The sequence below is a fragment of the Vidua macroura genome, chromosome 20 (assembly GCF_024509145.1).
Source record: "Vidua macroura isolate BioBank_ID:100142 chromosome 20, ASM2450914v1, whole genome shotgun sequence".
NCBI classification, from domain to species: domain Eukaryota; kingdom Metazoa; phylum Chordata; class Aves; order Passeriformes; family Viduidae; genus Vidua; species Vidua macroura.
Genome location: NC_071590.1, coordinates 1,188,090 through 1,210,580, shown reverse-complemented (window position 1 = coordinate 1,210,580; position 22,491 = coordinate 1,188,090). Strand labels below are relative to the sequence as shown.

At 53.7% G+C, this 22,491-nt stretch overlaps 1 protein-coding gene across 2 annotated transcripts in view; it reads right to left on the bottom strand.

The window, feature by feature from the left end:
• CALN1 (calneuron 1) overlaps positions 1-22,491 on the bottom strand; it is a 147,748-nt gene that overhangs the window by 90,340 nt on the left and 34,917 nt on the right. Inside the window, exon 3 of one of the 2 annotated variants that reach the window (XM_053995674.1) lies at positions 14,591-14,711. In XM_053995674.1, coding sequence (XP_053851649.1) covers positions 14,591-14,711 — 121 coding nt within the window. Of the gene's footprint in view, positions 1-14,590; positions 14,716-22,491 lie in introns of both variants that reach the window. The other variant, XM_053995675.1, reaches the window with a different exon arrangement.

Sequence of the window (22,491 nt, the reverse complement as noted above, 5' to 3'; positions counted from 1 at the left end):
TAAGATGCTCAGCAAAGAAAAGTATATAATGATATAATGCATTGTAGCCAAAACTAAAGGGTCTTCAGGCTCATCTACAGCTGGAGCTGACAGACATGGCTCTGTCACCCATGACCCTGGACTGCTGTAAGATCTCGGATACCATAAACTGCATTTTGAAGAGCTGCCTGGAGTCCTGCTGCATCTCTCCTCTCAGGATCTTAGGCTTAGGGAAGTCTCAAGGAGCGCTCTGGGTGAGGAACTCTGGCCAGTGTCACCACAGGGTTTGTCCCTTCCCTGGGCTAAGGATTATCCCAGCTGCTCCTGAACAGCCATCAGCAGAGCTGGGGCTGATGGAAGGGGAGGAGGTGCCTCCCTGAAAGGGTGGGAGGGAAATGCCCAAGCAGCACCAAACCCCTTTGTTTGATCTGTTGTAGAGCAAACACAGACAGGTCCGTGGCCCTCCTGCCTCAGAGCCTCCCTTTTCAGCCCATTCTCTTAATTTGTGCTGCTCTCATCCCATCAAAGCCTCAGAGGCCTCAGGAGCTGGGAGAGGTAAGGGAATGCAGAGAGTTGATTATTAATGAAACACATCAATTACCATACTGGTAATTACCCAAAGGACCAAGGTTCAAAAGAGCCTCTCTCTGTTCCAGCACTGATTCCCAGCCCAAACACCCAGCCCAGCCCGGGGCCAGCCCCCTCTCTCAGCCAAGCTGTGGTGCATGACAAACTGGGATGGCACTGGGCCTGTGCCACCAGGAGCTGAGAGCTTCTCAGCCAGCAGAGGAAGGATGGCAGAATGAGCCATGCTCATGGGCAGCTGCATCCCAGAAACCCCCCAGGATGGGATGTGACATCCAATCTTCCAGCACTCAGGAACCGAAACTTGGGAGGGTGAAACTTTCTCTAGGAGCTGATCCCTGAAAGGTTTCTAATAGAATGAGAAATAGACTCAAAGGACATCACCAGTTATCTGATTCCTTCTGTGACAGCCCATCGATGGGAATTTTCCTGCCTCCATCACTGTGATCAGGATTTCACATTTGTGAAATTCTGCACATTTTCCTTGGGAGACACTGAGTCCCCCCCCCAGGCTCAACTCTTCCGTTGGCTGAGCAAAGGCACCAACCCTGCTTCTCCTGAGAAACATCCCATGGGCAGCTTCTCCATGCAGAGGAACGCCAGGGATGTGCCATGTTTGGTTTCAAACATTGCTGGGATGGAGAAACAGGTGCTCTCAGCACGTCATCAGGAGAGCTTTTATCTATCTGCCAGGCATCACGCCGTGATTCCAGCCCGAATTTGTGGGTGAGAAGGTGAAATAATTACACTAAACACCTGAAAGCAGCACTTCAGCTCTCTGTTATTGCAGACAGACCTCAGCAGAGACATCCCCAGAGCACAAGGAGTCAGCCCTTCCCCACAGCAAACCCCACAGCAATGCACACGAGGTGTCCCTCGGGCTCGGATGGCAACAGGTGACACCCAGGTGTCACCCAGCCAAGAGCCCTGGCCTGCTGCTCTCTCACAGGGAAAATAAACTGAACCCTTCAATCATTTAAAAACTCCTCTCCAAACCCCCAAGAGCTGTTGAGCAGCAGCTCCTGAAGTGTGAGCTGCTGTCTGATCCCATCTCCTTCTTCCAGGCCTGGAGGGACACCTCAGCCTTACTCTTGTTGATGGGAGCTGCAGAAATCAAAGCACATCTCCTTATCCAAGGAGGAAAAAAAGCAGACTGGAAATGCCAGACCCAGTGCAAGACAGCAGTGAACCTGAGGAGAAGCCAGACTCCCCCTCCAGAGCCCTGGATTTTACCAGACTCTCGATTTGCTTTGCTGCCATTTCCTCAGCTCATACTTTCCAGCCTCTTCTTGTGAAAAATGAGAGCCAGACAAAAGGGAGGACGGGGAATCCAGCAAAGGAAGGCTGTGCAGAAACGAACTGGAATGAACCCTGAAGAAGCCATCAGCTCCCTCAGCCCCTTCCCAGAAGGTGTGGGAAGGGTCCCTCCTGCACCCAGCCAAGCCAAACCCTGGGTACTTTCACTGCTGGGCTGGAATGGCCATTCTTGGCCTTGGCCAGACCCCGGGCTCAGCTCCTGGGAGCAATGAAAGCACTTGGGCAGGGTCCTGAGGGCACAGGGGTGCCTCGGGTGTGACCCCACACCTGGAGCTCCTCCGCCAGGATGGGAGGGATCCCTGCACATCCCTGGCCCTGCTCCTGTGCCCTTTGCTTGGCTGGAAAAGAACCGTCCCGAGGCAATGTGAGTCCAGCAGAGCTTTCCCCAAAGCAGACCCGGCCTCTCCAGACACCTCATCAGCTCCCAGTCCCGCCCCGTGTCCGGGCTGCGAGGAAATGCTTGGATTTGCTCTTTCTGTGGAAGCTGGGACCTGGCCAGCCAAAATCTGCATGTTTGCCACACCTTCAGGGCAGAACTGAGTGAAAAAGTTCAGACTCAAAATGAAACACTTTGTTTTGGAACAGAATAAGAATTCTTTTTTCTTCCATAGCTTCCGATTCATGGCAGAAAAATGCAAAAATTCAAATGTGCTGATTTGGCTCAGATTAAAAAAAAATAGAAAAAAGTAGGGGCATCCATTTATTTTTAAACTGCAATAATCTGCAGAATCCCCTACTTGCAGAGGTGCACTGGGAGGCAGTGCCTGTCCTGGGGCTGTTAACTCTCCCTGCAGTCCCTGGGAAACAGATTTGTACAATCAGGGACGTTGTTACTCCTGTGCTTCAGAGAGGGAACCTCAGCCCGTCTCACTTCCACTTCCCCCAGGAGCAAAGCAGGCCAGAACATCGAACTCTCTCTATTTTCTCATCTTCCCTCCTGCAGCACTGGGACCAAATTTACAAAGCAGTGGCAAGCTCCACAGAGCACTGGTGCTGGGCATTGCATCCCCCGGACACGCTGGCAAAGGCAGCTCCCCGTTTCAAAGGCAGAATTTGCTGTGTCCCCGACAGCACAATCCCCTCCTCGTGTGCAAACGTGAGGAGTTGCTGAGCACAAAACTGCTCCAAGTCTTTTGTACCTCCGGGATGTAGGAGCAACTCCCATCGGCTCCAGAGCCCGTCCCTGCCCCTCCCTGCCCAGAGCTGTTCACACAATCTCACACTCTGGATTAGATTTCCTTGAAAAGAAAATAATTAGATTTGTGTTTCCTCACAAATTAAAAAGAAATTGCCCAAAAGAATAATTCTAAAACACAAAATACTGCCTCAACCCAGATGTTTCTAATAGGCTTGTGTTCTAATGGCTTATTTAGAGGGACTTTTCCTAAATGACATCTTAATGATGTGCATTCAGGACCATGAGGAACAAATATAATTCACTACCAAAGCTTGGGGGTTTTCTTTCTTTTGTTCTTTTTTTCCCCCCCAGAATTGTTATCAAAATAAAGGAGACATTTTAAGAAAGCCTTTGTGCTGTTCTGCACTACTAAAGAATGAAAATTCCAAATGTCAATGTTTCTGGCAGTTCTTTTTCTTGCTCTTCCTTGGCTCTTGCTGTCTGTGACCCTTGAGCAGCTCCCTGCTTGTCCAGCCCATCCCAGTTCCAGCCAGATTTGGATCCCAGCTGCTTTCCCCACTGGTGAATGTGCCAGGACTGCAGACCTGGGCACTGAGCTCCAGGATCTCCTGTCCTGTCATTCTGAGTGTTGCTTCATGTGATGTCATGTGGGTCCTGCTGCTGCCCCAGCACTGCCACTGTCCCTCCCTTTTGTCCCTCTCAGCTGGGTCCAGGCCACAAGAGCCCTTCAGAGAGAGGTGAACAGGAGGTTCAAGGCAGACAAAAAGGTCCTGGCTCGGCTCATGCTCCAAACCCCACCTGGAGCAAGGCCCAGGTTGCCCTTGGGCTGAGCTCAGCCTGCCAAAACCACGGCTCAGCTTTAGCTCATTTCATTTGGAGAATGAACAACCTGAGCCAGGCTGGCACCAGCCCTAGGAGCTGCAGTGCTCTCACCCCGCAGTGGCTGTGCTGGCATTGAGGGCTCCCAGAGCATTCCAAAACTGCAGCTCCTGCCTGGCCCCAGGAGCTCTGCTGCTCTACCTGTGCCCCTGAACATTCCTTGTGCCCCTGGACACTCCCTGTGCCCCTGGGCATTCCCTGTGCCCCTGAACATTCCCTGTGCCCCTGGACATTCCCTGTGTGCCCGAACACTCCCTGTGCCCCCGGGCACTTCTGGTACCCAGGGCTGGATCAGGAAGCAAAGGGGGCTGAGCTCTCCTGTTCATCCTCGCTGTTCCCAGAGCATCCTTGTCCCTCACAGCCCTGGCTGGGGTCCCTGCAGCCCTGCACAGCCCTGGCAGCACCACAGTCCCTGGCAGAGGGGCACCCCATGGATGGGTGTCCAAGGCCAGACTTCCAAGGGCTCGTGCAGATCCACTTTGATGTCACCAAAAGCAGAGCTGGAACCTGCTGGGCTCCTGCTCCATCCCCAGGTGCTCTGGACCTGTCTGTCTGCAGGCTGTGGGGTCCAGGGACAGCTGGACACGGCTGCACGTGCCTTTGGCTCTTCAGCTCTGGGAACAGCAAATCCAAGGCTGGAGGCAGCTGCTCCTCTCAGCTCCTCCCCAGCTCCAAACTCTTTGTCCTCTGCTCCCTCCCACCCCTCCTGCCCCATCCCAGTGGGGCACAGCCCCCCCCCCCGTTCCTCTCCTGCTTGCCCCAGCTCTGACCTTTGGGAACATGCAGTGCAGATCCTGAGGGAGCATCCTGGCACAACCCAGCTAATGAACCCAGCCTTGGCACCTCTTCTCATCTGAGCTGAGGCTGTGATGTCTCAGGAGCCACGTCTGGGCAAGGGAAAGTGGCAAACAGAGAATTCCAGCCAGAGGGAAAGGACAACCAGGTTTAATTCCCGATACTGCTGACATCCCTCTGCTGGCTGCACACCCTGCTCACTGTGCCAGGGCCTGGCCCTGGCCTTAGGACAGGAAAGGCACTTTGTGGCCCACAGGGACACGGGGACAGGACTGCAGTGTCCCAGCAGAGCCCTGGGGGTGATGGATGTTCCCTGGAGCAGCAGGGCTGGATCCTGACAGTGCCAGGGGCTGTGTCCCCACCCCAGACCAGGAGCACCGGCCTGGTCGTCTGGTGATGATTCCAAAGGCTCTGCTCCAGTGGCATGTGGAAAAAGCCCAGCAAAGGCAGCAGGTGAGACCCTCTCAGCCACTGGGTTTCTGTCCCTGCCACTGCCACGGCAGCACTGTGCCAGGACCTTGTGCCATCCCCCGTGTCACCAGCAGGGACCACAGGGACATGGGCACTGGGGAGTCCAGGCAAAGCCTCTGCTTGTGGGGAGCAGGAGCCACAGAGGAGGCTCTGGCAGCTCCCAAGGCTGTGGTAGCTTCTCCCCCTTCCCAAATCCCAGTGAACTGAGGCAGAGACATCAGTGACAGCCAAAACATCCCAGTGAAGGACTGTGAACAGAGATCTGTCCTGCTTCTGCAGTGTACCTAACCCCTAAACCCCTTATTTAGGGGGGAAACCTATTTCTGAAAGCTCCCCTGTACAGACTCAGTGGGGTTTTGCAGGGCTTTGTGCCTTGGAGAGGAGGCTGCTCTCAGAGCCAAGGCATCGATTCTGCTGGGCTGAGCTTGATTACAGCTGGTGTGCTGAAGTGAATGTCACCTCCTGGCTGAAATCCCTGTCCCCACAGCCCCAGGGACACCTGGCACTGCACTGCCCCACCAGCCTGGCAGGCAGAGCACCAGGACCATCTCCAGACCCTGCAGGATTCTGAATTCAGGGTAATTACAAGGTGGATCTGCAAAGGCCAACTCCAAGACCCGGTCTGAGTGGGCAGGGCCCTGGCAGCCCCACGGGCCCCTCGTGTCCATCCTGCTCTGGGCTCTGCACCCAGGGCTGCCCTGCTGGGATCCACGAGAGCCATCCCTGGCCCAGCTCCTCCACTGGCAGCTTGGCCAGCCCTTGTGCCACCTCCCTGAGCTCCTGAGCCCAGCACTGAGAGAGGCCCCAGGAACTGAAATAAAGAGTGAACCATTAGCTCAGCACTCAGTGCCACCAAGGGATGCCTAAGGCAGCTTAAATCCAGGGAAAAGGCCAGGTTTGTGCCTCAGCCTGTGCAGTGAAATGGGAAGAAATGGCTTTTCAGAGGGATTTTCAGCTGGGGACCAACTGCTTGAGTCCCCAGAGCTGCTGTGGCTTCTGCAGCACTGAGATCTCTCCAGAGCCTCACTCCTGTGGCTGGGGAAGGAGCTGGATGGCTGGGACAATTCCCACCTGATCCTAAGGAGAGGCCCTTTATGGGGTGGGAGGGATGTCCAAAGTCTGTTCCTGTGGCACTGCCAGCCCTGCCCAGCCCCAAAAGCCTCAGGCAGGAACTGATCCCTCCTTTTGCCAGGGAAAGATGCTCTGGACAGACTGACCCCATCCCAAAGGATCCCTGGGAGCTGGGCCAGCAGGGAATGATGTGTTTGGGACCTGGCTGGTATGCACAGCACAGCAACACCTCCCTGAATCCACAGCTCCTCCTCTCCTGGAAAATGGGGGACACAGAGGCATTCAGTCTCCAGGGAATGTCCAGGGAATGTCCAGGGAATGTCCAGGGAATCTCACAATCTCACAGCTCTGGGCTGCAGGAACCCTGTCCCAGGCACTGCCACTGCCTGGAATAGCAGGGACTTGCTAAACCCAGGTTTAACACCAGGGATTGAAGAACTTGTAAAATTAATGATCCAGCCTAGGAGCTTGCATCAAAAATTAAAAATCCCTATTAAAAAATTGGACAAACGTGTCACAGCCAGATTGAAATGCATTTTATGGCAGGTTTAGCTCCTGGTGTGGATTTGCTCCATTCCTGTGGCTGGAGGGGACACAGGCAGCAAATTCCCAGCCACAGGAGCATCAGCCTGGCAGGATCCCTGGAATGCCAGGGAGCACCAAAGCCTCAGCAGCACCTCTGGTGAAAGATCCAAAAGGAGCTGCACCCAGGCATGGTTTGGATCCCTCTCCCCAAATCCATCTTTTTCCAGCTCAAACAGGCTCCATCTCCACTACAGGAATCCAGGAGTCCTCCAGCCCTGCCCAAGGATATCTGAATATCCCCCCCAGTAACTCCCTGTCTCACCAGCCTGTTCCCAAACTGTGTCAACATAGCTGGAGCTCAAACCATCCCTTTAATTGTTGTCCAGATGGTGTCCCTGTCATTTTAATTTGTTGGCAGCCAATCCCATTTTATTTGTGCTCTCTTGCTGCAAGGACTCTTTCCTTGGAAATGCTGCTGATGCCTGTTCCTGCATTTTGGGGGCAGGGAGTCCAGGTGACACATTCCCCCTTGGCAGGGGGTGTGGGACAGGGGGAGCAGAGCCCCTGAGCCCTTCCCAAGGCTGGGTTTGTCCCCCTGGAAAATCAACCTGCCAAAGTCCAGGCTCCTTGTGCAGGGCTTGGGATGTAAAGAAGAATGGAAATGCTTCTTGTTCTGGAGCTTCCTCCCACCCAAAGCTTTCTGCCACCCTCTTGCTGAGAAGCTCCAGTGCTGGAGGATCTCAGAGTTCATCCCCCAGCTCCAGTGGTGCCCGGGGCAAGGCAGCAGCTCAAACCCCAGAACCTGGGATTCCTCTGCAGACCTCCTGTGCTCCCACCCTTTGGGGGTGCACACACTGCCCTGCCTGCCTGGGGAGGGAAGTGACGCCAATTCCAGGCAAAAGGAGCTTTCCTGGAGGCTGAGGGGGGAAGGCTGGTGATGCTGGAAGAGTGTCTGTGGCACACAGGACCCTGCTGCCACAGGGAAGGATTCTCAAAGGGAGCTCAGCAGAATGGAACTGTGCTGGGCAGGGGCCTCCCCTCAGCCAGTGCTCCCAGGAATGCTGGCACCTGGACACTCCTGCTGGGACAGAGCACAGGGAATGGCACACAAACCTCTGCCTTGGGGGATCCCTGCAGCCTCCTCAGGGTTGAGCTGTCACGGCTCCAGGGACAGGGACACGCCCCATCCCCATCCAGAAACTCTCTGGAGCAAATGGGAACCTGCAACCCAAGAATTCCTGCAGAATTCACTGGGAGGGCAGTGAGGCCCTGGCACAGGGTGCCCAGAGCAGCTGTGGCTGCCCCTGGATCCCTGGCAGTGCCCAAGGCCTGGACATTGGGGGTTGGAGCAGCCTGGGACAGTGGGAGGTGTCCCTGCCCTGGCAGGGGTGGCACTGGATGGGCTGCAAGGTCCCTTCCACTCCTTTCCTTTTCCTCCAAACCCTTCTGGGATTCTGTGATCCTCAGAACATTAACGCTACACCAGATTTTATCATTTCTTTAGGGAGGCTGCTCCATACCTGGAACTCCCAAGTCTTAAGGAAATCCACTCTGGAATTCCAAGCTATAGCTGGAAAATTGGCAGAAGAAGCTCAGCAGAAGGGAGAGACAGAGCTGCTCCTGTCCCCAGCAGCCTGGGCATGGTGCTGGCACAGTTTGATATTCAGGGACACGAAACCCCATCACAGCTCAATAGCAGACAGAATAATTCCATTTCCAGCCGTGGCCACTCACAGCTGCAACACTGGGGATGAACCTCCCTTGGAAGAGCTCTGGGAAACAGCAAATGTGCTTTATCCAGTCCCAGGCACTGCATTAATGCTTGCAGGGCTTGCACTGAGCATGAACTTGGGGAGCTGTGCAGGGATCCATGTCCAGAGCATCTCCTATCCCAGGAGAATTTCCCTTTCCCTTTCCCTTTCCCTTTCCCTTTCCCTTTCCCTTTCCCTTTCCCTTTCCCTTTCCCTTTCCCTTCCCTTTCCCAGGTGTTTTCTTCTCCCTGGAGCCCAGCAGGCTCAGCCTGTTGCTGCTCCATGACTCAGCCTTGACTAATGCCTGTCTCCCCTGGGTCTCTCTCCTGGAGCACATTCCTGCTCCTGTTCCCTGGATCCCACCTGGAACACCAAAGATAATCAGATAATCCCAGCTGGGGAGGCTGGAGGGACTGTCCCTGTCCTTTCCCCTTTCCCTCCTGTGCCATGCCCACCTGCAGGATTCAAGTGCCAGGGAGAACTCAGCCTCTGGAGAGGGACAGGAGCTGTGGCACAGCAGCTCTGCCTGCAGCCAGGGAACCTCACCGAGCCCTCCTGGTAACACATAGCACAGACACAGCTCTGGACCAGCCCCAGTCTCCTGGCTCACAGGGTTTGTTAAATTACAGCCCCAAAGGAGCCTGGCTGGTGACAGGGCCCTGCAGGACACAGCCCCTCCTTGCCAGGACTCTCAACACCTGAGGATTGTCACAGAGTGTCACCAGAGGAGGGTGCACAGCCTGACCTGGGCTGGCTTTCAGAGGCACGGTTAGGATGGCACAGCTGTGTTTGTGATGTTGGGCCATTTTACCCGGGGTGTGTGACCCCAGAGTGTCCCCAGAGTGACCCCAGAGTGTCCCCAGCCCTGCTCCTGGGGCTGCAGCCCCGCCAGCCCTTGAACCCCTTGGCTCTGCCTGTGTTATTGGCCAGCAGGAGACAGCTGCTCATCCCACTCCGTGTGGAGCAGCACTGAGCCAGGACCCTTAAATTCCCTCAGGAGCTGCTTCCAGTGACTCAGGAGCTGCTCAGGGATGTCTTCTCCACCCAGGGAAGAGAGAGCAGCTGAGAGCTGCTGACAGAGGGGAGGTGCTGGGAAGAAAAAGCAGAAATCAGGCACCTGCTGTGGTTTGTAATCCACAAGGATGGAAAAGCCTCCTGGTGAGGGAAGTCCCCACATTCCTGTCCTGTGTTCCCCTGCATCCCAAGCTCCTGCAGCCCCTTTTCCTGGCCTGCTCTACTCACACCTCTGGTTCAACCAGGCACAACCAGGCACTGCCACCCTGGAGCTCAACCTTAGGGGCTGTACTGTGACCTTATCACTCTACAGCTCCTGAAAGGTGGCTGTGCTCAGCTGGGGTTGGGCTCTTTCTCCAAGCAGCACTGACAGAACCAGAGGACACAGTCTCAAGCTGCACCAAGGGAAATAGAGGTTGGATATTAGGGAAAGATTTTCACAGAAAGAGTGATAAAGTTCTGGAATAGCTGCCCGGGGAGGTGGTGGAGTCACCATCCCTGGGTGTGTTTAACAAAGCCTGGATGTGGCACTGGGTGCCAGGGTTTAGTTCAGGTGTTGGGGCTGGATTGGACTCAATGATCTTGAAAGTCTCTTCCAACCCAGTGATTCTGTGAATTCTGTACGAAGCCCAAAAATCTCCCCCAGTCTAGAAAAAGCCCTATGGACACCCCAGCCCCAGCTGAGGCACGAGTTCCATGGGTGAGGCACCAGATGCCAGCACTGCCCTGCAGCAACATTTCCTCCTGCTGATTCCACAGGAACCTGGCTCAGGTTAGGATTTGTTGGGATGTCTGCCTGGGCAAATGCCATGGTTCACATTTGGGTTTCTCTATAAGGCCCTACTTGCATCTCCCCCAAGCCTGCTTATCATGCATGTGCCTCCCTTCAGGTGAGATTTGTCACATTCCCACTCTGGAAATGTTTTTCCCTCCTGACAATACCCTTTAGATAGTGCCTGTGGAGGTGGATGACTCAAGCTTGACATGATTATTTCCATCCAGCATTTTTATTAAAAATACTCCTGATGGTTCAGAACGTGAGGACAGGAGCTGCCTTGAAAGGGACATGGAGAGCTCAGAGGCTGCACAAACTGTGCCATGATTTTCTGTCAACCAACAAGAGCCAGAAAATCTGTGTAAAAAAGCCCCTCCCAGCCTGAATTTATCACTTCATGCCTAGAAACCTCCAACCACATGGCAGTAACATCCACCCCAGACCTCTCCATGTTCCCAGTGCCTCAGAACCCGGTCATGGTGCCACTTCCAGACCTGGGCTGGCTTTCAGAGGCAGGGTTAGGATGGCACAGCTGTGTTTGTGATGTTGGGCCATTTTACCCGGGGTGTGTGACCCCAGAGTGTCCCCAGAGTGTCCCCAGCCCTGCTCCTGGGGCTGCAGCCCCGCCAGCCCTTGAACCCCTTGGCTCTGCCACTTCCAGCTCTGTTATTTACCCAGAGTTACACAGTTAAGGATCTACTGATTTAGTTAATTCCCTCAGTGACAGCTCCCAAACACCCTCACACTATCCAGCCCCACAAATAGCAAACCTGCTGCTGGGAATGGGCCCCCAGGAGCAGAGTGACCTCTCTCCCCAGCCTCCCCCTGCTGCCGGCAGCGTGCCAACAACCAGAGTGGAGCTGGGGACCGCAGATGGCTGCTGCAGGTTGGGAAAGATTTCCAGGGAAAACTTCCTGTGCCCTCCTGAAGCCTCACCTGGGAAAATGGACACAGTTCTGGTGTCCCCAGCATGGGGAGGACAGGGAATTGTTGGAGCAAGGCCAGAGGAGGCTGTGAAGTTGATAAAGGGACTGGAGCGCCTCCCCTATGGAGACAGGCTGAGAAATTAGAGATTGTTCACTTGGAGAGAGCTCAGAGCCACTTCCAGGGCCTGAAGGGAATCCAGGAGAGCTGGAGAGGGACTGGGGACAAGGGATGGAGGGACAGGACGCAGGAAATGGCTCCCACTGTCAGAGGGCAGGGATGGATGGGAGATTGGGATGGAATTGTTCCCTGTGAGGGTGGGCAGGCCCTGGCACAGGGTGCCCAGAGCAGCTGTGGCTGCCCCTGGATCCCTGGTAGTGCCCAAGGCCAGGCTGGACAGGGCTTGGAGCAGCCTGGGACAGTGGGAGGTGTCCCTGCCCTGGCAGGGGTGGCACTGGATGGGGTTTATGTCCCTCCAACCCAAACGATTCCAGGATTCTGAGATTCTGAATATTCATCTGGAAAATAACCTCTCAGAGAAGAGGCAGAGCAGTACTTTGGGCGTTCACCCCAAGCCCTGGGCTCTTCCCCCTTACAGTACTTGAAATCAGAGCTATTTTCCATCTCCTACCTCCCTATTCTCCTCCAGCCCCTACCCGCAGCTGCAACAGGGAGAACTCCTGGGTATTTCCTGTAGGGTGAGCTGGGAGTGGGGTCAGGCTGCAGCATTGTCCCCCTGCAGCATCCCAGAAACACTTCCCAAGTGAACAGTGCTGACACACGCAGTGCCAGACACAGAAAAAAAAAGAAATCTGCTGGAAAGAACCCAACAGATCAGGCACTTGTTGGAGCCTTGAGTGCAGAGGAACGTTACAGAAAATTCCCAGTGACTCCTCCAGCTCCAAACCTATCATAATTTAATCTGTGTGACTGGAATTTCTCAATAGGCTGGAACTCCCTCAGGACCAAAATCTCATTGAAAAAGAAACCAAGGAGAATTTTTGGCATCTCTTCCCCAGCCTGGAAGATGAAATGCAAATCTGTTATTGGCATCGAGCTCTCACAGCTTGATCCATCCACAGAGCTCCAATAGCCTGACATTAACTTCTCAAGGAAGAACATTTTGTTACTCATCCTCAGACAGTTTATGCTTAAAGGCAGAAAGACTAATTCTGTTTGGGGTTTGGGCAGTGAACCTTCCCCAATTACCAGCACAGTCAGGCACTGATCTGGTATTAGAGACAAAACATGGGGAGATGGAGACTGCTGAGTTCATTTTAAATATAAATTCCAGAGGCTGAACAGTGCTGGCACATGGAAAAGCATCTCCAGCTTCTGCTGCTGCCCTGGCTTTTCAGACATGAAACGATTTGGTGCCACTCCTGTGCTTGCAGGTCGAAGAAGATGACCTGAGGTGCAGCTCGGAGTGCTGTCCCAGAGCTGGGGACATCCTCACGGCAAAAGCACAAAGAGGGGTGGAGAGCACAGGCTGCCAGGAAAAGCGGGGAATAAATGGATGCTGAGGTGAAGAGCTGTGCCCAGCCACCCGGCGTGAGAGGAGAAAACCATCCCCCTGCGCTCCCCGGCACGGCCACCTCCGTGGGACTCCAGCTACCAGCACTCGGCTGCTCCTTCTCCAGAGGCGGCTCCTCCACACCTCATTTCCCTCATTTGCCCTTAATTAACGGCGGCCAGCCGCAGTTCTGGAGCGCGGATTCTCCCGGGGCAGGCGGGGCTGGGCTCCAGCTCCTTCCGCAGCTCCCGCGGACAGAGCCACGCCCGAGGGCTCCCGGATCCGCACGGAATCGGAACAGCGGGGGAAGGGGGCGATTGAGGCTGGATTTCCTTCCCTCACCCAGCACAGCCCGGTTCCCTTCCCTGACCCAGCCCGGTTTCCATATGCAAAGCAGGGACGAGCAGCCCCCGTGCCCTGCCTGGCCCTGCCAGGGCTTCCAGCCCCGTGGCCACTTGAAGCAGCTCCTGACAGGTCTCTGCAAATCTAACAGGCAATTCCTGCAGCCGTGCTTTAATGGGGGCTGGAATAAGAGAAAATCCTTGTTTGTGGTTGGAGTGAGTGCAGGACCTCCTCCCACCTCGTGCACACACTCGTGTGTGCTCAGCAGCCCCAACAACCCACACAGGGACAAGGCAAAGCTGTGCCTGGCCATGCCATTGGCATCTTTGGGGTGAGGACAACTTGAGCCAGCTCAGTTCAGCTGAACTCAAACCTTCAAGCCAAGCTCCAGGAGAAGAGCCCAGAATGTGACCTCGGCAGTGCTGGGGTTCCTGGGTCTGAGCTAAGCTGCATTGAAGTAGTTTCTCAAGTTGTCTCTCACCTGAGCTGTGTCCTCACACCCTCATTGGGAAGAGGAAAACACTGTTGGTACCTGAGCTAAATTCATGTAAAGCTCACAAACCCAAATCCAAGGGGTCTGAGGTGGAAAGGCTGGGAAATGAAGGTTTGATTTACCAAAGTACGTAAGAAAAGGGGCCGGGTGGTCAGAAATGTTGGCCTCCTGTTTTTCCAAAATGCCTCCAGGCTGTCCTAGAAGGACCAGTTCCACTTTGCACCCTTCCCTTGATCCTCCCCTCAAAAAGTTCTCCATGGAGGCCCCTGATTCTGACCATGGCTTGTACCAAGTGTGCACTGGAGAGCAAACCAAGAGCTCCAACTCATTCCACAATACCCAACAACATTAACTCTAATTATTTAACTCAGAAATTCTCCTGGTGAACCACAAATCCTCTACAAAAGAGAGCTTCCCCCCTGAACCAGATGGAGACCTGAACCTCTACCTGGCCACACATCCTGGGCCAGGGCGGAGAGGATTAACAACAGCAGCTTCCAGAGGGAAAATGATGGGATCCTCCAGGCAGCACATGTGGACAGCCTTCCTGATGGCCTGTGCCAGACTAAGGCTGCTCTGTGCTCCCTACCACTGATCTGGAAAATGAAATTTTAAAGCTCTTTCCATCTTCTTAAGCCACAAGCCACCTCCATGCAACTTCTTACCCTGAGACATGGAGAGGAACCTCCCTTTGGGAAGTCCTCAAAGCAAATGAGGCTTGGTGGGAAGAACAGACTCAGCTCTGCAGGGTCCCAGGGAAGGCTAAAGACATCTTTGGGGCAGTATGACCCTAAATTTTCTCATTTTGTCCATAAAATGCAGGCTTAATGTTTCAAAAAGCTGCAGAGGGACAAAAGCTAAGACTAAAATCACTCCATAGCTTCCAACACGACTTTGGTCAGGGGCGTTCTCTGTGTCCCTGGTCAGCTGAGCCATCCCACTTCCCACCTGCCCCCTTCCAGCACGAAGAAGGTGCAGGGGAGCCTTGCCCCCTCCCAGAGCCGCCGGCAGCACTCACCATCCAGCTCCTCCACGGAGATGTTGGCCAGCTGCTCGCTGTCGCTGCCGGCCGAGAGCGAGCGGTTCAGGTAGTTGCCCTTGTACAACAAGCCAGCTGTCACATGGTGGAATGGCATCTTCTCCCTGCCACCAAAACGGGAGAAGAGAGGGTCATTGTTGTTATCTGCCTTTGTTTCATGGGAATGGAGCAAAGCCTGGCCTGGAGGAGGGGCTGGAGCAGCACCCCAGGCTGCAGGTGGGTGTCAGAGGGGTGGGCTGAGCTCGGAGCCGGGGTCTGAGGCAGGAGCTGAAGGAACAAACAGCAAAGCAGCTGCTGCCTCTGCATGCTGGAGAGGAGTGAGGGGAGCCAGAGCAGCAGAGCCTTAGGAAAACAGGATTTCCAATGCTCAGCCTGCAGATTTCAGCCTTGTAATACTTACAGAGAGCACCGGGCTCTGCACTGACCTGCAGGTAACAGGTTACAGCATCGGGGAGTGTTTGGCTTGGAAAGGACATTAAAGCCCATCCTGAAGCACCCCTACATGGGCAGGGACACTTTTCACAGTCCCAGGCTGCTCCAAGCCCCATCCAGCCTGGCCTTGGGCACTGCCAGGATCCAGGGGCAGTCCCCAGCGCTGCCCAGCAGCACAACTTCCAAAGGCAGGGAAGGGTCTGGACACCCCTGAGACCCCACCTGGAGCATGCAGCCCCCTCGGAGGGTCCAGCCAACCACCCTGAGCAAGGTGTTTGTCACTGCAGGGCCCCAGCTCCAGACTCCACTGAGAGGAGAACATCCACATTGGAGCAGGGCCCCACAAAGAACATTCCCATCTCCCACGTGTGACAGCTGAGGAGAAATCCCTCTCCATGGGAGGCTGGAGCAGGGAGGTGTTTGCAAACCCTGCAGGTCCCAGCCCCAGGGAAGGGCAGGCACTGCCCAGACAGGAGTGGGAATTACTGTCAGCAACACTCACTCTGTGATTTAGGAGACACAAGGAGAAGGCGAGTTTGCCAAAGTCAATTGAAATATTAAGAGGAAGATTTGTCATGCCCAGGGCTGGATTCAATCAGCACAAGCTCATCCCAGGCCTATTGTGCTTTGGGCTGCACATTTCCAGCAGAAATAAATGAGCAGAGTCCCCAGAGCCACCCCGAGCTGGGACTCCCTGGGGCTGGAGGTGGCCAGGACAGGCTGGGAGTGCCTCTGAAAGCCACCAGCGCTCCCAGTGCACGGGGCAGAGCCCGCCCTCGGTGCTGGCAGGTCCTGTGCCTCAGGAGGAGGTGCCACCTCTGGAATGCTGCTCCAGCCAGCAGCACCAGGAGGATCTGGCTGTGCCTCAGCCAATAACCCAAATATACAGACAATGCAGATGGATTCATTGGGAACCAAAGCCTTCCTGCTCCCCGGGCTGGGAACAGCTTTGACAAGATCCCCCCAGGAGCAAACCAACCTGGAGACAGCAAGCACAGAGGGAGAGCCAGGAGGCTCCTCTTGCACTGCTCAGCACGCTCCAGGAATTTCTCTGGCAGTAATTATGTAAATAAATCCTAATCGTAATTTTAAGTATTTTTATTTGGGAGCCAGTTTGCTCCAGCAGCACATTAGAAACGTAAACAAGGGGTTCTGTTTCATTAACATATCTGTAATTTCCCAGCCCTTGCCAATTCATGGGTTTCACTCTGAGACGTTGCTCCCTCTGACACCTGCTCGGCGCTAAAATGGGAATTTTACCTGGCAACGGACACTCAGAGGCAATGCCAGCTCTGCTGCCACTGGACAGACACTTCCAGCCCTTTGCACCACCTTCATTTGTTCCCAGTCCCGCCACAAAGCATTCAGGCAGCGATCAGTTCCTGTTTTCTCTGGACAATCACCTCCTCAGGGTAAGCACAGAGCTGGAAGGGATCCACCAGGGTCATCGAGTCCAACTCTTGGACAGCCCCAAAATCACTAAAGCCATTACAGTGAATTTTCAAATCACTTGAAGTTTAAGTCTCCCCCTGGGCTGAGCTTGCAGTGCAGGCTCAGTGTTTGGTGACCCCATGGGGCTGGGCTCTGGCACCCCTTGCCCCAGCCCCTGGGTGAAGGAAACTCCAGCCCTGCACCCCCTGAGCTCAGCCACAGATGGAATAGCAGCAAACCATGGATTTAAAGCATTCCTGAAATCACTTTTGCAGCCTTGGCTTCTACAATCATTTAAAAAAATGACAATGCCTCTCCCCTGAGGGCTGAAGAGCTGAAAATCAGCTCCTACCTGGATCCTGTGGTGTGTTTTAGTGCTGGAGGAGAGCCATGATACCCTGGAGTGAGAAATCCTGGATTCAGTTCTGCTGCCCAGATATATTAGGTTTTTTAAAGCTGTAATATCATTCAGCAGAAACCCTGCAGAGCCTCTGGAATCCAGCACCTCTCAGCTCTAACACGGGATGCTCCAAATGAGCCCAGCTCCCGTTTGAGAGGCCCCCAGGGATGTGTGGCTGTGCCTCAGGAACACTCAGCACCCTCAGACAGGAACCTACAACCAAACCCAAGGCTCAAAGGGGGAGCAAACAGCGAAAAGGGGCCCAGGAGGGGCAGGAGGAGAGAGCTCCCAAGCACCAGGGTGGGAAAGCCCTTGAGGGTGGAACCCATAAAAGCTTCATGGGAAAATGTAGGTGCCTGTCTGGGGTAAAAGGGCTGTCCTGGCACAGGCAGACTGGTCCAGGCTGGAATTCCCATCCCTGAACATGTTCAGGGCCAGGTTAGAGCAGCCTGGGACAGTGGGAGATGTCCCTGCCCATGGCAGGGGTGGCACTGGATGGGTCCTTCCCAGCCAGGCCATTCTGGGATTCTGGGACAGGCTCACTTTGAATGTGGCCCAAGTGTCCATGTCAGGAACACAGAAACCTCCTCCAGCTTCCCTGTGGCCGCTGCTCCCAGTGCCCAGCAAGCCCCTGGGACACTCAGACCAGTGGAGCGTGCTGCTGGCTCCATCCCCGTGGTGATGCCTGGCACCCACCAGCAGCAGGGGCTGGGGCTGGGGCCAGGGCACTGACAGCGTTTTACCTCTCCAAATGTTCCATCTGAGCACTGTGCCCCCTCCTCGGGGTGGCACTGGGGCTCCTGCCCCTTCTCCAGAGCTGTCCAAGAGCCCCTGAGCAGGGAGCTGGGCTGGGGCTTTGCTCGGCCCCACTGACACCAGGCAACTTGCAAATAAACACAATGTGGGGATTTGGGAGCAGTGGAATCCCCTTGAATAACATCATGAAAATACCATGAAACACTGACATTAAACCAGAAATCCCTCAAAGAACCCCTGACCAAGTTTGTGGAGATCTCCCCATGGCACCTCAATGTCTAAGGTCAGAATATTTAGCTGGGGCTGTGTGTTCTATCACCATCTGTCAGAGCTGGGGCAGTTCTCTGCTGTTCTTTGGGCACTTTTCTTTATCTCTCCCACAACCAATCCTCCCTCCAGGAGATCTCTTCTCTTCATGGCCACTGAGTGTCCCTGCACGGCTGAGAAAATTCCAGCATCCCATGGGGAGAGGCTCTGCCCAGGGGAGCAGCCAAGCATTCCTACCTGGATCCAATCTGCCCTTGGAACAGCACAGCAGCCTTTGCCCACTGCATTCCCAGAGGAGCAGCTTTCTTCCCCACTGCATTCCCAGAGGGAGCCCAGGCCCATCCACAGCAGCCCTGGAGCTTCAGAGGAAAACTCCAGCCTTGTCCAGGATCCTGCTCCAGCAGAAGCACAGCTGGCACTGCAGGAGGGCTGAGCCCCCATGGAATGGCACTGCTGGCATCACCCTGACCCACAGCCTGCCAGGGCCTGCTCTCACTCTGGCAGTGGTTTGGGTTTGTCTTTTTTTTTTTGTACTACTGCATTTGTATTTTTAATTTTCCTAACAAAGAACTGTTATTCCTACTCTCATATCTTTGCCTGAGAGCCCCTTAATTTCAAAATTGTAATAATTCAGAGGGAGGAGGTTTACATTTTCCATTTCAGGGGAGGCTCCTGCCTTCCTTAGCAGACACCTGTCTTTGCAAACTGCAACACTCAAAGAGCCCCTCACCAGCTCTGTGGACTGTCCCCACGGTCCCCTGGCAGTGCCTGACTTGGCAGGTTCCAGTCCCTGTGCCGGGCTCCAGCAGGTCCTACCCCCATCATGCCCTGCCAGCCTCGCCCCTGCCTCTCAGCACAACCTCATTTATGGAATTTAGATTTTCATAGGCAATATTCCATTAGATTAAAAAAAGCCATCTCCACATTGCTCACATGTCTGTGGCTCCTGTTCCTCACCAGCCCCTGTGCTGCTCTTCCCAAAAAGGCTCAGAGCCCACAAAACCGCACATGACCATTAAGCACGAGGTTCCAGGATCCATCTCTGAGATGGAACTGGGATCAATTTCTGTTGATCCTGGATCTCCCTGGGTGGCCACCACTTCAGAAGAGGTTCCTTGTTCCCTTCTCTCCCATGTGCAGCCCAAAGGATGCCTGGGAATCCATCGCGGGGAGTCCATCCTGGTTTTCCAGCCTCAGGCGTGGAACACACAACCTCCTTGGCACTGCCTGGGTGTCCCACCCAGCCCGAATGCTGTGTTTGCCTTCCCCATGGAGCTGGAATTCAGGGGCTGGATCCCAGGGGCTGGGAGCACCCTGGCAGCATCCCAAGCTAGATGTTGAGCCCTGTGGTTTAAAACAGACCAGGCAGAAATGAGGAAAAGTGGGATGAGGATAAAATGGAGATTTCCAGCTCTGCCACAGGCTGGACTGAGGGAGTCTGAGCTGGAAGAATGGGAAGCACCCCTCCATGGATGGCCAAGGACAGGAGTGGAGCACCAGCACAAGCTTTGTTCTCTTAGCCCTTTCTCAGGGCTGAAAGGAATCCAGGAATACATTGAAAATCCGGGGAGCAGTCAGAAAACTGGAACAGGAGCTGGGAAGTTCCTGAGGTCACTTTTAAACCCTTTAAAAATTCATCAAATGAAGTGACAGTGTTAAAGATGCTTCTCCCTGGGCACAGCAATGTTTGAACATCTAAAGCAAAGAAGAGCAGGGACTTTGGAGGAAATGATCCCGTTTTCCCCAGGACTGAGGCACTGCCATGGTCCTCAGAGGGAGGCTGTGTGATCCAGCTGGATCCAAAGGACAGCAGAGCAAACAGAGCCCTGGTGTCACCTGGGAAACTCCTGGGATATCTGATCCTCCATTGAAACATAAACTTTAAGGGATTTAGAGATTTTGGAGGAGCTAAGATTTTAGTTAGAGATAAGCCTTACTAGAGTTAATTAAAATAAATGAGTAGGCCTTGATGAAGTTAAGAGTTAGTAGTTAACTAATAATTGATTGCTTGTCAACACAATGTTTAGTTAGCTGGGTTTATAATAAGGAATATAGAAACTGACAAATAGCTTTTAGAAACATAAGACAATTGTGGGCCTCCTCTGTTCTGAAACCCATTGAAGACAGGGAATGGGAGTTCTACCAAGGTTCATTTCTCCTATTTGCATTGAAAAGGTAGAAAGGTCAGAATGAGGAAGACTTCATTTACTTCCTCATTTTGGGACCCCTCCCTATGAAAGGGACCACTGACCCATTTCAAGGAACAAACTATGCATGCTTAATAATTGGAATGATTAGCATACGAAGCGAGGAATGGGATGGACCAAAACGATGAATATGTATTTGTATTTTGGGTATTCAATTCTTGTGTGGATAAAAGGACTCTGTAATCATTGGAAGGTGCAGTGTGCATTTGGGAGCTATCCCGCACGCTGCCCGGCGTCGCAATGAACATACACTTTCTAACTTTAAACTGTTAGAGAGCTTTTGTCCATCACAGTTGGGTATTGGTACTAGATCAATATCCATATTTCTTTAACAAATCACCGTGAGGCACCAGCCAGGGGACACCACCAGCCTCCCAAAGAGGCTCCATTGCTATTTCTGGTCCTTTTCCATGGTGCTGTCCACGCTTCCCTCTCTCTCTAAGGAGGCTGTGACAGCTGAGGGTCATGGTTAGGCCTAGCTTAACCTCTGGCATGGGAGAGGCTGAGCTGGACTAAATCCCCATGGTTGCTTTGAAGCCAGCCCAGTTCAGGGAAGACAAAATCCGTGTGCTGGGAAGAGTCACTTTGTCCCTTGTCACCTGCATTCCCTGCTGCTAACGATAGCTTTAAAGATTTTTTTTCTTCTTTTTTTAATTTACTTTGTGCACAAACTTGGCACCTCGAGTGCAATCTGAGCCCGAGCTGCCCATGGCAGAGCCTGCAGGGCTCCAAGAGCTCCTCTTGGCTCGGGAGGATGCAGAGCTCAGCAAGGTGTGAAGGGGAAGCTGCAGATATCAACTGCCCAGCTCTGGTTTAATCAGGCTCAGCTCAGGGGTGTGAAGAGAGCCAGGGCTGAGAGCAGGCTCAGGCTCGTTCTGTACTACAAACCAAGAGAAGTGGCCTTGGAAGGACCCTTGGCATGGGGAAAAATAAAGTCTGGTTCTTTCAAAAGAAGGCCCTAAAATAGATCCTAGATCCTCCCAGGGAGGCCAGTCCTGCAGGAAGTCTGTGATTGCTGATTGATCCCAGTCTTTATTGATCTCAGAGCCCAAACTCCAGGGAGGCACATTGGGATATTTATAAACGGGAGCAAGAGCAGAGGGCACTGCACAGGGCGCTGAACGTTCTGGGCAGGGTTGGGGAGCCAGAGTTGCTCAGGCTGGGCTGAGAGGGCAGTGAGCCCTAAAGCTCCCTCTGAGAGCTTTTCTGGGACACAGGAGGGCTCCCCCTTTCCTGGGTGGTTATCAGAGGTTAGACCCGGCTTTTCCACACATATTTTCAGCAAACGAGTCCCGACAAATTGCACCTTTCACAAGGATTTATGGACTGCAAACACGAGATTTGAACCCACACACGTGAGATTCACTGAACATCTGCTGCTGGGGATCCAGGTAAAATCCAAACCCACCTCCAGGGACCGTTCCCAGTCCAGACCCATCACATCCCCACGTGCCCTCGGCACACCTTCATGCCATTTGGGCTCTATCTGATCATTTCTAAGCCTAAGAAAATGTTCCTCTAATTCAGGCAGGAAATGCCGACCTGGCACACCTGGCTTGGGATACCAACAACAAAGCACCTCATGGTGATCGCTGGGTAAAAAAGTCTTTACAAACAGATCATTCTCAGCATTCAAAGATGTAACTGGGAAGAAAAAAAAATCCTCTGCAAGGCAGAAAACAAGATCTGAGTGACAACCTCATGTAATGTACGGCACCTCAGGAGCCACAAACTTCCACCCTCAAGAGCTACAAAGCACTTGGAGCTTCAGAAGGTTTTGTGCTGGGTTTTTTTCCCACCTTCTGCAGTAAATTCGAAATCAAAAAGCAGAGGAAGGGCACTTGAAAAGACACCACATCTCAAAACAACTGCTGCTGCTTTGAATTCCGGCAGAAGGGGAGAGCTGAGGGTGCCAGGTCAGGTATAAAATCCAGCATTTCTGTCTGGGAGCTCCCTGTGAGAACACAGACAGAGAAATCAGTTTGTTATTTTTGAACCGTGGCCGTTGCTGGGGCTGATCCCCAGCTCGAAGCGCCGGGAGGAGAAGACTGCGAGGACCTGATAACTCCGTGTCTGTCCCCAGGGCAAGAGCAGCACTCCCAAGGGGATAAAGAGCCTTTCCACTGCAAACAGGCTTAAAGTGCCCCACTAAAGAGCCAGCAGTGCTGACTCTCCAGTGTTCTCCTCACCCAAGCTCCGCTCAGCTCCCAAACTCATCCTCGCCTTCTGCAGACAGAAATCCCCAGATTTTTGCTGCCCTCTTCCACTTTCTGTCACTGCTGCTGCCCCCGGTTGTGTTTAACCAAGATTAGTAAAAAAATTTCCATCTTCCAGGTTTGGAAAGCCTCTGGGTTGATGGTATAAAGTAAAAAAAAAGAAAGCCAGCA